We start from the raw sequence: 12917 nt of genomic DNA, 5'->3' as shown, positions 1-12917 counted from the left end.
CCCCCCCCCCCCCCCCCCCCCCCCCCCCACCGCCACAAAAAAAAAGGCAAACAAAATGGAACAGGGAGAAAAGTGATACAATTTAGAAAGAAGAAAAGTAAATAGCAGTTGGGTATTTAACGAAGTTTGTTTTGTAGTTACCCTCTGAATAAGTTCAACCACAATTGATTCCTGGCCATTTGTAACTTGTTGGTGAAGGCATTGGATTAAGTTTTTGACTCTGGATAACAGCATCAATCTGGCAAGGTGCCTGCTATGAATATCTAAACCAAGCATCAATTTTATCTTTGAATGGTTAGGTTGTCTGGGAAGATAGGAGCTGAAAAAATAACATAGGAAGAATCTAGGCAGAAGAAACTTTGGTGATCACAATAATAAAAAGGATTCTTCTTTTTAAATTTATAGGACTCTCTCTCTAGAAAAGTCTCATTTACTAGATCGGAGGAGGCCTTGGAATCTTTAGGTGATACAGGTAGTCTGAGGACAGCGCTTTGAGAAATGAGGTAGAGGGACTGGTAAAAAGAATTCTTATAAAATGAATTTACAACAGGAGGAAAATCAGAGAAAACATGAACATAAGTTTTATTGCTGAATGGAGCTTATGTATAAACTAGCTTTCTAAAGACCTGGAAATTGTTTCCATGGCAGATGATGGCTTTCCTTATTAGAAGCATTCTTTCGGCCAACGTTCTGGCATTCCAAGTTCCCAGAAGTTTCAGAGAAACTTATACATTTAAAGCTGTGTGCCAGCTTGTTATAAATCTATTATTATCTATGCAACCTAATAGCATTAGCAATTTGTAAATCTATCCTACCTCCTTCTTTAAGGCATTTCTAGAATTTTGTAGTTGGAGTTTGTCTCCTAGCATTGAACAAAAGACCCTCTTTCAGGGTAGTATCTCTTTCTGCTTGATGATTTTGACATGCTAGAAATTACACTGAGATTAAGTTCCAAGAGGGCAATTGAAGATTAGTTGGGTGTTTAATGAAAGAGTGAGGGAGAGGCTGTCAACTCAAACAAACAGACTCTCCCAGACATTCAGCTCTCATTCCTGAATTAGCTCTGTTTATACATGTTGCCTGCTTTTCTCTGCAGATTCTTCCTGGCTGGCTCCCCTTACAGCAGTCTATGTATTCACTTAGGGAGTGTTTTGTGGCTAACACTGCAAACCGCAGGTACGTATGTCACCAAAGACTGGCATATGGAATGTAAATGAAATATAAAAGCTGTTTTTTCCAACATAACACCAGACGAGCTCCTTAGCATTAAAGAAACCAAAACTATGCTGTGAAAAAAACTTTACATCCTATTGCTTTCTCCTAATTAGAACATGAGTAACATGCAAAGGATATTATGTAAGAGGGCTTTTAAAAAACACTTTTCACCTTAAATAAAGCTTCACTGAAGTTTCATTGCCACAAGGATTGAACTCAAGGTAGAAATAGAGAATTTGAGCCTTGGAGCCTCTGTTCACAATGTCAGACATTCAAGGTCCTCTCCCTCTGTGACAAACCTTCCCGGCCCCATCTTCAACACCACCAGTACTTTCAGACATGGCTCTCATTTTCCTGCATACTCGACCCTCTCAGACTGTTCCTTTGGTCTGTAGCAACCTTCTCATTCTGCAAGTTCTGTATTCCTGAATCACAACTATCCTTCAAGGCCAATCTCAGATGATACCTTCTTTGGGGATATTCATTAATCTCAAACTAATCTGTCTTCCTTCTGTCTCAATTTTTCTAATTCCTCTTACACCTTCTATTCTTTAATGTAGACATTCATTATATATTTATGCAATATATTCACTATATATTTATTTAAATATATAGTCTCTTTTATTAAATGGCAAACCCTTTATGCATAGAGCTGGCAATTTATCTTTTCATACTCTAGAAAATAGCATAGTGCTTTGCATGTGTTGGTTTGAAGTATGTTTTTGTTGAATAAACAAATGAATAAAAAGGTGAGAATTTATTTATCAGAAAGTTTTGCATTTACCGGGAAAATTTTACAAGACTTTTTACAGTGTTTGCTTTACATCAGGTTGAGATCAATGCTCCTAGAAAAAAAAGAAAATTGCACATGAATTATTGGAAGGGATTTTTTTCCCTGTTTGTGGACATTTTCAGGTAATTGATTATTTGTGGTAGGCTCCTCCTTGGTAAGACTGTAATAATTATAATAGTAGGAATCACTGTCATCTGCCATATATGCACCAAGCACAGACATCATTTTGTTTGAACTCATTTGCTTTCAAATCAACCCTCTAAGGTGAGTACTATGATTATCCACATTTCATAGAACAGGAAGTGACTTGCCCAAGTTGACACAGCAGTGAGCCACAGAGCTCACTGAAACAAGGGCCATGTAGCTTCAGAGCTTGTTAATGCCTTCATAGTGCCTACCTCAAGATGAGCATGCAGGTAGGTTCTCACTAAGACCTCCTACCCACTGATGGGCAGCAAGCAGTTTGTAAGTGGATCAGAAACTGTTGCACCCCTCTCCAAAGGCAGCCTATTTTCTTTACTCCCCCAAAATAAGAACCATAATCTTGGTAGTTTTTACTGCAATCCTTTAAAGTTTGTGTCATATCCATATAAAACTCCAGGTGTTTTTTTGATCCAAGAAGTCAGCTATGAACCATTCTCTCAAGCCTGGATAGAGGTTAGTCAACCTGGACACTGAGTGATGCTCACAGAATTTTGAGGCTTATTAGCCTTCTTGGAGTCAGGTCTAACTGACCAGTGTCATACATGCTGTGTGGGTGTGGAGAATGCCATGAAACTGTGACTTTCAGATCACCCTAAACAAAGAGGTCATCAGATCATCAAATGGGATGTGATACTTGGTGATGCCATCAGTCATTTCTTTGATTGCACTGGCCCTTCTTTAGTGTTTCTTTGTGGAATGTCAGAAGGAAATGGACAGACATCTGTGACTAATCACATGTAACAAGTAGCAATATATGAGATATCCATATCCCAAATTGGTTTACATTTCTGAGATTATGAGGCAAAATATTTATAGAATTTAAAAGTTTGCAATTAAGGATTTTAAAGAAAAAAGTATTAACTTTCGGTGTACCACAAAAACCTAGATCTTTGAATTACTTTTTTAAAAGAGGAAAATATCTCATTTGGATCTATTTAAAGCTGTACTAAAAATATTTAAAACCAGAATACCCAAAGCAAGGGAAGGTCATTATTTAGAAGGTTCATGTCCTCTCCAAATTTGTTGTCTTCTAAATCTCTCGATTTGATTTGTTTATGAGAGAGAATCATTTTTCTTAGCCTTTTATAGTGCCTAACATCACATCATGCTGTATTTGCTGAATGATGAATGATGAACTAAATAGATCCTCCTGTGAAGACTATGCTGTATTTATAACTTTATCAGGAAATTTAGAAATAGTTCATATTACTTCTTTGCTCAAAAAACTTCCCTCAAAAAGCATACTCATTCACATCTTTCTTCCAACTGTAGATTGTTCACACTAGATATACATACCTATGTCAATATATACATCAGTTTCCTTCATCTGTCTCTATTACAGTTCCTTCTACCTTTGCCTTCCTCACCAAAAACTGATACAGGGAAATGAGAATGAGAATATTTTTCTATAGTGAGTGTATCTAATGTATCTGTCAAGAAAAAGTGAGCTAGCACAGCATAGAGGATTTATAATCTTTATGGATTTAAAAAATTAAATGAGAGAAGATTTGATTTAGATTTTAATAATTTTATCTTCTATCTTAACTGAGTCCTTTCTTGACAGTAGAACAATTTAGTGGAAACAGCACATGTATGGAGTTACCTAGATGACTTCAAATCTTCCCTCCATCATTTTCCAGCTATGGACCTTAATTTCAGAAGCTTGGTTCTCTTACCTGTAAAGAGGAGATAACGGTGTCTTCCTTGTGGTGTTACATCCATGTTGCTGCAAAGGACATGATTTCTTTTTTTTTTTATGGCTACATAGTATTCCATGGTATTAATATATATATATATAATATAATATAATATAATATAATATAATATAATATAATATAATATAATATAATATAATATAATATATATGTATATAGCTACCACAATTTGTTTGTCCAATCCACCACTGATGGGCATCTAATTCGATTCCACATCTTTGATATTGTGAATACTGTGGTAATTAATGTGATAGTGCATCTGTCTTTTTGGGAGAAAAGTTTATTCTCCTTTGGGTATACACCCAGGAAGAGGATTGCTGGGTTGAGTAGTAGTTCTATTTGGTACTTTGAGAAGTCTCCAAACTGCTTTCCACAGTGGCTGGACCAATTTACATTTCCAATAGTATTTAAGCATTCTCTTTCCTCCACAGTCTCAACAGCATCTGTTATTTTTTTACTCCTTAATAATAGCCATTCTAACTGGTATGAGATAGTATCTCACTGTAGTTTTGATTTGCATTACTCTGATGATTACTGATGTGGAGCATTTGTTCATATGTTTCTTGACTGCTTTGTATGTCTTCTTTTGAGCAGTGTCTTTTGCCTACTTTTTAATGGGATTATTTGGTTTATTTTGCTTGATGAGTTGTTTAAGTTCTTTACAGATTCTGGACATTAGACCTTTTCAAATGCATGGTTTGCAAATATTTTCTCCCATTTTGTAGGTTGTTTGTTTACTCTGTTGATAGTTTCTTTTATTGTACAGAAGTTCTTTAGTTTAATTAGGTCCAACTTGTCAATTTTTGTTTTTGTTGAAATTGCTTTTGATGACTTAGTCATAAATCCTGTGCCAAGACTGATGTCTACAACAGTATTTCCTAGATTTTCTTCTAGGGTTCTTACATTAATTGTTTGTGGTCTTACATTTAATTCTTTATTCCATCTTGAGTTAGTTTTTGTATATGGTGATAGTTAGGGGTCCAATTTCATTCTTCTGCTTCTGACTAGCTAGCTATTCCAGTACCGTTTATTAAATAGAAAGTTCTCTCTCCATTGCTTATTTTTGTTAATTTTATTGAATATCAGATGGCTGTAGATGTGTGGCTTTATTTCTGGGTTCTCTATTCTGTTCCATTGGTTTATGTGTCTGTTTTTGTACCAGTACCATTCTGTTTTGATTACTGTAGCCTTAAATTGTAGTTTGAAGTCAGGTAGTATGATACCTCTGGCTCTGTTCTCTTTGATTAGGAGTGCTTTGGTTATTGAGGCTTTTATTCCTTCTTTTCTTTCTTTTCTTTTTTTTTTTTTTTTTGGTACTGTATGAAGTTTACAAAAGCTTTTTCTAATTTTGTGTGGAAAATTATGTTGGTAGTTTTGTAGGAATAGCATTGAATCTGTAGATTGCTCTGTGCAGTAGGGCCATTTTAACAATATTGATTCTTCCAATCCATGAGCGTGGAGTGTTTTTCCATTCATTTGTGTCATCTCTGATTTCTTTCAACAGTGTTTTGTAATTTTCCTTATAGAGATCTTTTACCTCCTTGGTTAGATGTATTCCTAGGTATTTCATTTGTGTGTGTGTGGCTACTGTAAATGGGATTGTGTTCTTGATTTGGCTCTCAGCTTGGACATCATTGTTTAGAAATGCTACTGAATTTTCTACATTGATTTTGTATCTTGAAACTTTACTGAAGTTGTTAATCAGTTTTGGAATCTTTTTGTAAAGCTTTTAGGGTTTTCTAGGCATATAATCATACTGTCAGTAAAGAGAGATAATTTGGCTTCCTCTTTTCCTATTTGGATGCCTTTTACTTCTTTCTCTTGCCTGATTGCTCTTTCTAGAACTTCTAGTACTATGTTGAATAGCAGTAGTGAGAGTGAACATTCTTGTGTTGTTCCTGTTCTTAAGGAGAGTGCCTCCAGCTTTTGCCCATTCAGTGTGATGATGGCTGTGGGTTTGTCACAGATGGCATTTATTATTTTGAAGTATGTTTCTTTGATGCCTAGCCTGTTAAGGATTTTTATTATGAAGGGATGTTTAATTTTATCTAAGTTTTTTCTACATCTATTGAAATGATTGTATGATTTTAATTTTTAATTTTTAATTTTTTTTTTGAGATGGATTTTTGTTTTGTCACCCAGGCTGGAGTGCAATGCTGTGATCTCGGCTCACTGCAGCCTCTGCCTCTTGGGTTCAAGTGATTCTCCTGCCTCAGCCTTCCAAGTAGCTGGAATTACAGGCACCTGCCACCATGCCACCATGCCACCATGCCCAGCTAATTTTTGTGTTTTTAGTACAGATGGGGTTTCACCATGTTGGTCTTGAACTTCTGACCTCAGGTAATTTGCCCACCATAGTCTCCCAAAGTGCTGGGATTACAGGTGTGAGCCACTGTGCCTGGTTAATTGTATGGTTTTTGTTTGTAATTTGGTTTATGTGGTAAATCACATTTATTGGTTTACATATGTTGAACCAGTCTTGCATCACAGAAATAAAGACTACTTGATTTTGGAAAATTCACTCTTTGATGTGCTGCTGGATTTGGTTTGCTGGTATTTGGTTGCGGATTTTTATATCTATGTTCATCAGGGATATTGGCCTGCAATTTTTCTTTTTTCATTGTGTCTTTATCAGGTTTTGGCATCAGGGTAATGCTGACTTCATAGAATGATTTAGGAAGAAATCTCTTCTCATTTTTTTGGAATAACTTCATTAGAATTGGTCCTAGCTATTTCTTGTACGTCTGGTAGAATTTGGCTGTAAATCCATCTAGTTTGGGCCTCTTTTTCCTTTTGGTTGGTTGGTTTTTTAAATTACTGATTTAATTATGAACTCAATATTGGTCTGTTCAGGGTTTCAATTTCTTTCCAATTAAATCTTGGAAGATTGTGTTTTTCCAGGAATGTACTCATTTCCTCTAGATTTTCTAGTTTATCTACATAGAAGTGTTCATAATAGTCTCACATGATCTTTTGTATTTCTGTGGGATTGGTTGTAATGTTACCTCTGTCATTTCTGATTGTGCTTATTTGTATCTTCCTTCTCTTTTTTTCTTTGTTAAGATAGGTAGCAGTCCAGACTGGTTTTGGCTGACTCACAGAGGATGCATAGTAAGGGTTTCGTGTCCTCCGCTTCACCTTTTAACATCAAATGGCTGAAAACTCCACCCTTGGATCACGCTAATGCCACCATGTTTTGAACATGCAAAACAGTAAGAGGCATAAAGCTCAATTGCACATGGTCATGCTTCTCCTTTCATAAGTATTGTGACTTCTACTAGAACTTATTGAACATGTATACTTAGCCAGCTCATTCAGCATAAATTCCTGGCTTATCCTTCCCTCCCTCAAAGTGCATGCTCTCAGCTTCTGCTGGATACCATGCTTCTCTGCCTGCAGGATGACCAGCCTACAGTAATCAGACATCAGTAATGTCAGATTAATGGACTCTTCTCTGAAGGATGATATGAGAGATGGGATATATCTGCTCCACTATCTCAGGGAACAGGGATGGATTATAGCAGTATCTAAATATGAACTCATTTTACTTTTACATCTCAATTTGCATTCACATCAGTAAAGCCCAAAGAGAGGAAGAACAGGACTTGCCACCTGTCTTCCTTGGTTGTCTAATTAGCACCTATATAGGACAGAGAGAATAATCTGGTTGTATTCACTGGGATTTAGCAACAATAAACAGGTGTGGCTCAGGATGAGGCATAAACTCTTCCTGTAATTCTTCTAAAGCTAACCTGGTGGGGGATGGGAGGAGAAAAACACCTGTCTTATTTAAACAGAGTTAAAATCATATAAAGCCTCTTCTGACCATGGGAATCTTTGTCTGGTTTTGAAGTTTTTCTATATTTACTGTCCTCAATGTATAATTTAGCCCTTAATTACATCATGTCATGATATTCAATTCCATGTGTGTTACTCACATCTCTCCAAAAAGATTGGAAGCAGTTTGAGGAGACAGACCATGTTTCCTCTTCTGCAAGACCCAGGTGCCAAGAAACGCATGCAATGAGCTCTATAATCATATCACATATTAGGAAATGCCAAGATATTTTAGCTATTTATATTTAAAAACTGGCTCACTATATTAATTAAAAAACTGAATCTACCTAACCTCACATCCAAACGTGGATTTCACATGTATTAGAAACCTAATGTAAAAGATAAAACTATAAGGTTAATAAATAACATAGTAAAATATTTTTATGTCTTAGAAGGGAAGGAGGACTTCTTAAAGAAAATCTTCAAAATACAATCATAAGGCAAAACAGTGAAAAAATGATTACCTCAGTTACAGATTTCTGTTTTGTAAAGAACAACATGGTCAATATTAGTAGAAGACGGAATGGATAAGTGCAGTGTCTACAACCAACACAGTATCAATATCCAGAAAATGCAAAGAACTTCTGCAAAGCAATACAAATAAGGTAAAAAAGCAAGTCTAACAGAAAAATAGGCAAAGAATATGTACAGGCAATTTATAGAAATGAAAGTCCAAAAAGTTAATAATTATACATAACAATGCACAGACTCATTAGTAATTAGAACATGCAAAGTAAATCACAGATAAAATACTACTTTATACCTATTAGTGTGGCAAATTCAGAAAGTCAAATAATATCAAGTGCTGTGGACTGAATGTTTATGTTCCCCTGAAGTTTATATTTTGAGATCCTAACTCTCAAAGTGATGATAGAGAAGATGGGGGCTTTGGAGGATAGTTAGGTCATGAGGGTGGAGTTCTCATGAAAGTCGTTAGTGTCCTTACAAAAGAAAGTTCTCTTATGGCTTCTGCCATGAGGGACACAGCAAGGTTCTATGAACCAAGGTTCTATGAACCAGGAAGCAGACCCTCACCAGACAGCTGCTGGATCCTTGATCATCTTCATCTTGGAATCTTCAACCTCCAGAACTATGAGAAATAAGTTCATTGTTTAAGATACCCAGCCTATGGTATTTTTTGTTGTAGTAGCCTAAACATACTAAGATACTAAGTGTTGGTTAGATGTGGGGACATGAAATCCTCATACATTGTAGATGGGAGTGCACACTGATTCAGCCATTTTGAAGAGCAAACCTGCACCAATTGGTCAAATTAAGTATATGTACATTCAGTGACCTAATAATTCTGATTCCAGAAGTACTTGCATAGGTCTATAAGGGGGTAAGTAGGAGTCTGTTTAGTGTGGCATTTCTTGGCATGACAGGTGGGTAAAGTATAGTAGATACACACTATGAATTAGCAGTTAACAGCAATAAACTAAAGGTATATATAGTAACAAAGATCTTTTTAAAAGTTCTCAGTAAAAAGAGGCAAAACAAAAGTGATTTATAACACAGAATATAAGTTAAAAGCATGTGCATGCAAAAAAACAAAACATATTTTTGTAAGAATGAATACAAACAAAAGAATACCACATGAAACATAGAATGGTTGCCTGCAAGGGGGAGGGTAAGCATTTATGCTATGGTGATAAAGGAGGATAAATAAATAATGACAACCAGAGAAGGGTCTTGTAGGTACCCATGATGATAATAGGTCCTTATTTAACTTAGTCTTAGCCTTTGAAGGAGCACATGCTTAGCTGAAACTTAAAAGTCCATTTTTCAATAGAGTTTCTGTTCATCATGCACCTCTGCGTTTCTCTCACTTCTTTTAGACCTATTGCATTCTTGTCCGTTTACTTCAGTGAAGACAGAATTGCTTAGTTGACTTACAACAACAACAGTAACAGTAGTTGGCCATAAAACATCAGTTAAACAAATTTCAAAATTTCCCAGTAAATTGTAACATTTTCCATTATTCAAAGAATGTGTTTATCTTTTTAACTAAGGCAAGTTAAGAGTTTTCTTTTCTTACATTGAGGAGGTTATGTGGAGTCACTTAGGACTGGAGGAGTAGAGACAGTATTTGGGTGTATAGGTGCAGGCTCCAAGTTCATCCTAGCATAACTCAAGAATTGATTGCAAATGCTCTTTTATAACATGCTCTACATGTGTAAGAATGAAGAATCTATATCAATCTGTAGACATTAATTATTGGTTGGGAAAGGTGAAACCACAAAATTAAAAAATTGTGCATGATTTAATGTTAACTGAAAATAGAGATTATAAACTCTACGATATTATTGTAAATATGATGCCATTAGGTATACTATGGACAAGGAGCAAATGATCACAGGAAGAAATGATAAATGATTTGAGAAAGAAAGTGTCTTAAAAATGGTTCTTTGACTAAAACACACCAGCACATTTGTCCTTTCTTTCTTTTCAAAATAACTCTCTGCTTCTGTGCTTCCTTGTCAGAAAAATTACTTTGAACCTAGTTATCGAGTGAGAGTTCATGGGCATTCTGAGTGGAATGATTATACAACTGAGTGTGCTTTTTTCTTTTTGGGAGCAGTCTTGCACTTTAGCTTTAACAAAATTATTAGCATTTGACTTGATTACTACAAAATACGTCTGAGTTTTTTGTCTCTATCAATATATTTACAAGATGAACGTAAATTCTGAAAATACTCAAAATCTTAAAATGTAGTCTTACAAAAAAGTGTGTGGACTTATGAAAGCTAGTTTTGGTATGATTAGGCTTCTCTACTGGGGAAGCTTAGTGGAATTAGGGAAGAAATGGGCTAGGATATCTTGGCCTCAATTCTCTTACCTTTAAATAAGGTAGTTAAGTTAGAAAGAGGGGCTTATTAGAATCACCCATTTGTTAGACATGCAGATTCCCTTACTCCCCTCTCCCGGCCTACCCATCTCATCAGACTCTGATTAAACAAGTCTGCGATGGGGCCTAGCAATCTGCAAGATGATTCTAATGTGGGTGGTCTGAAAAATCATGTTTTTAGAAATGGAGAAATGATCCACAAAATCCCTTCCACTTGCATTATTCGGTGATAAAAAGAAGTTTACCTGACTCACCAAATTTTCGGTCGTCTCTCGTAAGTCCTTAAGTTGATACGTGTTGCTTTGCCCAAAATTGTTATTGATTTGTGGATCTAAAATTTTAAAGGAGCCACGATAGTACTCCATTTTTTGGTCTGTAATGGAAATGAAAAATAGGAAACTAAATGGTTTGGACAAAGATTTCAGAACCCAATTACAGTGGGGCCAATATAAAGTCTTGAATATGTCCCTGAGCTCCTTCATAATTAAATTTTGTTTAAAAAATTAATGTTTTGTATTAATTATAGTAACTGCCATTTATTGAGTTTCTACAATATGCCAGGCACAGTCCTGTGCAGTTTTCATGAATTAGCTCATTTAATCCACACACCAGCTCTCTAAGATTGGTATCACCTTCATTTTACAGATAAGAAAATTAAGGCACAGAGGCTTTAAGTAACTTGTTCTATAACTAGTAGGTGGCCTGTCCAAGCTTTAAATCCAGACAGTCTAGCTGTAGAGCTTGAACATTTCATTGCTACATTGCTCCTTGCTGAGTTGAAACGTGTACCACCATATGCTGTAGTGGAAGTAGAGATAAGTGAACATCCTTGTGAATTTTGATTTGTAACAAGACAGTCAGGCACACTAAGAAAAACTTAAAAAGAAATTGTAGAGAGGAGCTGTCTTGAGATTGAAGATGAGACTAGTGTGCAACAGGGATAAATCTATTAGGAAATGTAAGAAAGGAAAGTAGTTGGGACTCCCAAGGAATTTGGTAATCTGAGGAGTAAAGCCCAGGGAGGGTAAGAAAGCTACAGAGTTAAAGATAGAGAATGGAAAAAACACAAGACAACCTAAATCCTTGAGAAGCCTGGCTCAGGGAAGAGGCAGTGGGTTTCTAGACTACAAATCAAGGAAAGAAACAGGGATATCAGGAAGGCATATGTCTTAAGTGGGAAATCTCTGCACCTTGTAATTTTTTTTGGATGTCCTGATTACTTATCCATATAGGTCATACTGTTATTAAACCTTACTCTCATTGTAAAGGGGCTTTTATGCAACCAAATAAACAGACCTGAGAATCTTTTGCCAATGGTATAAACTACAGCTGGGGTTGTCATATAAGGCCTAGGACTATGATCTTAAGCCCTTCAAGGCTCCAAATAGAGTCTTTGCTCCCCCATTTAATCTGTGGAAGGTGACGACAGATAAGACCATTAAAGTGAGCAGCCTGAGTTATTTATCACATACATTCATGTGAGAGTGACATTGTAGAGATTTGTCAAAAAATATAAATGGCTTGTATTCTCAGAAAGAGACTCAATATAAAAAGAGAATCTTGAAGTGCATTATTTGTATAATTACAAATATATTTATTGATAAAAATATACTCCCCGAATATTGTTTTAGAAAGAGTAAATTTTTTTCTCTAAAAATAAATGATAATATTGTGTCATACTATAGGTTTTCAATCATTTTAAAATTCCTTATTTTATTAGACAAGTGCTTTTCTTTTGCCTTAGAGATGTTGGACAGAAAATGATGGTTCATGAGTAAAAGAGCCAATTTTAGTAACTAATTTATGATAGCTTTTCATTGTAATATATAATAGGTGATGAGTTGTTTATTATAATTACTAGTAAGTTTCAGACAATTAAAATTTTTGATCTTTTTGTGTAGATTCTCACACAAATCTAGATTGAGAGTTCTAAGGAAATTAGAAATCTGTCTACTTTGCTTAAAGCTATATCCTGAGTATCCAGAAAAGTAGTCACATATAATAAGCATTTAGTACTTGCTTATTGATGAAATGACTGAAACAATTAAACATACTCTGTGAAAATTTGCAGGCAAATGTGCAGTTTTTTAGATGAAATTACATTTACATTTATGTAAATGAAGCTTTGCCAAAAAATAAAATCAAATAGAGTGAAATCCTTAATTTTACTTACCAAATACTAGGAAGTGAACCAGGAGACCTATGGTCACTGCCACCACTGTCAGGGACAACACAATGAGAACGGCAATCATCCATGGCTTCAGATACCTTCTTTGGGTGTCAAATCCTACTGTCCTGCAAAAAG

The 12917-nt window shown here is 35.5% G+C and overlaps 1 protein-coding gene across 1 annotated transcript in view; it reads right to left on the bottom strand.

Moving 5' to 3' along the window:
• Positions 1–12917, bottom strand: part of TMPRSS11A (transmembrane serine protease 11A) — a 60076-nt gene that overhangs the window by 25177 nt on the left and 21982 nt on the right. The window contains exons 2-3 of the mRNA XM_023232162.2: positions 12786–12907; positions 10867–10985 (exon numbers count right to left, since the gene is read on the bottom strand). Coding sequence (XP_023087930.1) covers positions 10867–10985; positions 12786–12907 — 241 coding nt within the window. The remainder of the gene's footprint in view (positions 1–10866; positions 10986–12785; positions 12908–12917) is intronic.

Source organism: Piliocolobus tephrosceles, chromosome 3 (genome assembly GCF_002776525.5).
Source record: "Piliocolobus tephrosceles isolate RC106 chromosome 3, ASM277652v3, whole genome shotgun sequence".
Taxonomy (NCBI): Eukaryota; Metazoa; Chordata; class Mammalia; order Primates; family Cercopithecidae; genus Piliocolobus; species Piliocolobus tephrosceles.
Note: the sequence above shows the minus strand (reverse complement) of the source record. Positions and strands in the feature narration are given on the sequence as shown.